The 2814-nt window shown below is 37.5% G+C and overlaps 1 protein-coding gene across 1 annotated transcript; it reads right to left on the bottom strand.

Moving 5' to 3' along the window:
• Positions 1-6: 6 nt before the first annotated feature.
• LOC102314677 (serine/threonine-protein kinase/endoribonuclease IRE1) lies at positions 7-2027 on the bottom strand (the record flags this gene model as incomplete). Its single annotated transcript, XM_005953065.3, is given in 6 exon segments — positions 7-574; positions 746-843; positions 919-1045; positions 1379-1611; positions 1691-1851; positions 1957-2027. Coding segments are annotated over 6 exon segments (901 nt in total), but the record flags the coding sequence as incomplete, so codon positions are not given.
• Positions 2028-2814: the final 787 nt, after the last annotated feature.

Raw genomic sequence — 2814 nt, 5'->3', positions numbered from 1 at the left:
TAATAGCACATTTTAAATTAACTACTAACTATAAAACCATACAAATAACATTACTGACATCTAGTACTAGTAGGTCCCTTAAAATACCATCTCTCCTTCTATCAGGATTTGGAAAGTGGTCACAATGAACAACAGGTGCAAAACTTTGGCTTATTGTGCAGAACACATTTTGATTTGCTGGTTTGGTTTCTGTGGTGTGCTTATATATACACGCTTGAACAAAATATCCTTCAAAGCTTTCATTAACATCTGTACTTCTAATAATAGTATTTGCTTATATACATTTTCTCTGAATGGTTGTCATACTGTACAGGCCTTAATGACAGCCTTCGTCCTTACTGAATTCAACTTTGTTTAAAGTCACTATTGAGATTCCTGAACTGGGACACTCATAGGTTCGTCTATACTTGTAGACATCATTGTAAAGGCGGTACAAATGTCCTTTGTTTCTTCTTTTTCAAACATTTCCTTATTTCCTTCTAAATTCCAGCCTTTATCCTTGGTAAACTTGTAAACACACCCAAAGAGATCAGGAAATAACACCAATACGTCAATGTGAGGAGCGTCCTCACGACTGTGAACAAGGAAAGTTTTATTAATGAGTAGTAACAGAGAAGTAAGCTTCCAAATCTGTCATAGTATCAGAAATATTTGTGATATGTGCATATAGTTGCAAGAAATTCATATATATACACATATGAATATGTGTTCATGAATTAATAATTTTTCATTTAGTTCAACTTACTTATGCTCATGGAGATTACGTATAAAGCGCAGTAATCCCAGTGTGGTTTCAGGGTACGGCTTTCTGCCATCCATCTTCCGAACCAGCTCTTGGGGAAACTGCAACAACAAAACATGGTGGTCATGAACTGGACTTTAGGAATACATAAGTTTGACCTCTCATCTGTAAGTCACCTTATTTTTCCACAGTTTGAAGGATCCATTAGCACATGCTTCTAGTGAACCAATCAGCTTTTCATCGGCATTTCGACAATTTGCCACCACCTCCCTGTTGCCGGTCTCCCTCAAATATTCAAACTGCCTGGAAATAAAGTTGAAATTATGCTTTATAAGTACAACAATAACAAAAAACTAAGAGGTATATCTTGAATAATAACAGGAGCAGCACAAAATAGTCTTGCTTAAAAAGACTGAAGTGTGGGAAAATAATTTAGTATTTGCTGCCAATGGTAATGTGCCTGTCTGAGTACAAGACAGTTTAACCTCATTTTCCCAACATATAGATTAAGCCAAGTAACAAACTGAAAATCTCCCCCCCACAGTTTAGGCTCTCATTATTATACAGCATGTGTATTCGTGCTTTACTGAAGTGAAACCAGAAATCACAGATTCTGTTACAGCATGACTTCCTTACTGTTTCAGAGTCCAGAAGAAGGGATGGTCCAAGCATTCTTCTACTTTGGGTCTGTCCTTTGGCTCTTTGTTGATCATCCACTCGATGAGATCCTTTGCCACCGCATCTTGAATGTGATCCAAACTGTACTTCCCATAGTAAATGTTTGACTCACATTCAAAGGATTTTAAGTCCAAGTCACCAAATGGATGGTGGCCTCCAGAAAGGATATAATAGATCAGCATCCCAGCCACCTTAACAGTAACACATCAGTTTAGGTATTTTTTTACCAAGTCATCTTTCAGTTAATCAAGTTTATATAGCAGACTTTACCTGTATGTCAGTGCTTGACTTGTATGATGCAGATTTTGCTGCTAAAGTCTCTCGGGCCATCCAGCATTCGGTTCCTGCACTGCGTGTACGTAAAGTTGTTTGGCCTTTGAGTAAGCGTCTGCTTATGCCAAAATCAGCTAATCTTGCCCTCCCAGTAACATCTGCAGGAGGAATGACATTCAAAACTCATTAAACTAAATCATTTATTTATATTTACCTGACATATGTTTTGTTTAGTTTTTCTCTGAATTTCAAACATGTCTCACCAATCAAAACGTTCTGGGGTTTGAGATCTCGGTGAAGAATTTTAGGATTTCCACAGTGAAGCACCTTTAGACTTTCAAGAATTTGTTTTACAAGTTTCTTTAACATCTGTGGGTCATGGTCATGATTCTTGATATATTCTTCCAAGGTGTATTCACAAAGTTGCAGACAAAGATATCCAAAGTTCTCGTCCTCTGCAGCATCAACATATCGTACGATATAAGGATGATCGAGTTCTGGGAGTCGTAGGATTCCTTCTTCGTTCTTCAGCACTTCATAGTTGCTTTTAGACATTCTCTTAATGGCAACTTCTGTGCCGTCCTCTCTCAGCCCCAAGAAGACTTCAGTACCATCACTTCCCTTCGCTATTCTGAATTCTGCATCATTCACATAAATAATGCTTCTGATTCTGGATATTTTACTTTCGTCTGTGCCAACAAGTTTCTTCACTTTGTCATTCCACCTGTTGCTGATTTGAAGCCAGTTTCGTTTGTTTTTTGATTTTTCGATGGTGTTGTATTCAAAAGGTTTTACATTTAACGTTGATTCTACAACTGGAAACTTTGATGTTGGATCAGTTGCTGCAGTGGAAACTTCATCATTTAGGTCTTCTTGCTTTTCCTTCTTTTCAATCTTTCTCTTTTTCCTGACTAAAGGTGAGGCTGTATTTCCCTCACATTCTGAGTATGGATTCCTTAAATAGTTGTTTAGACTTCTCAGCACCTCCTTCAGCTTTTCATTAATTTCCATTTTTACAGATGTAAGTATGTTCTTGGGCACTGAAGTTATGCCCATTGATGTAAAAATATTAGATGTCTGTTCAACTGACAGCAGGTTTCCAAATATACCGTACGTGTAGA

This window comes from Haplochromis burtoni, unplaced genomic scaffold, assembly GCF_018398535.1.
Source record: "Haplochromis burtoni strain Fernald_Lab_line unplaced genomic scaffold, NCSU_Asbu1 Contig_2873, whole genome shotgun sequence".
Taxonomy (NCBI): Eukaryota; Metazoa; Chordata; class Actinopteri; order Cichliformes; family Cichlidae; genus Haplochromis; species Haplochromis burtoni.
Note: the sequence above shows the minus strand (reverse complement) of the source record. Positions and strands in the feature narration are given on the sequence as shown.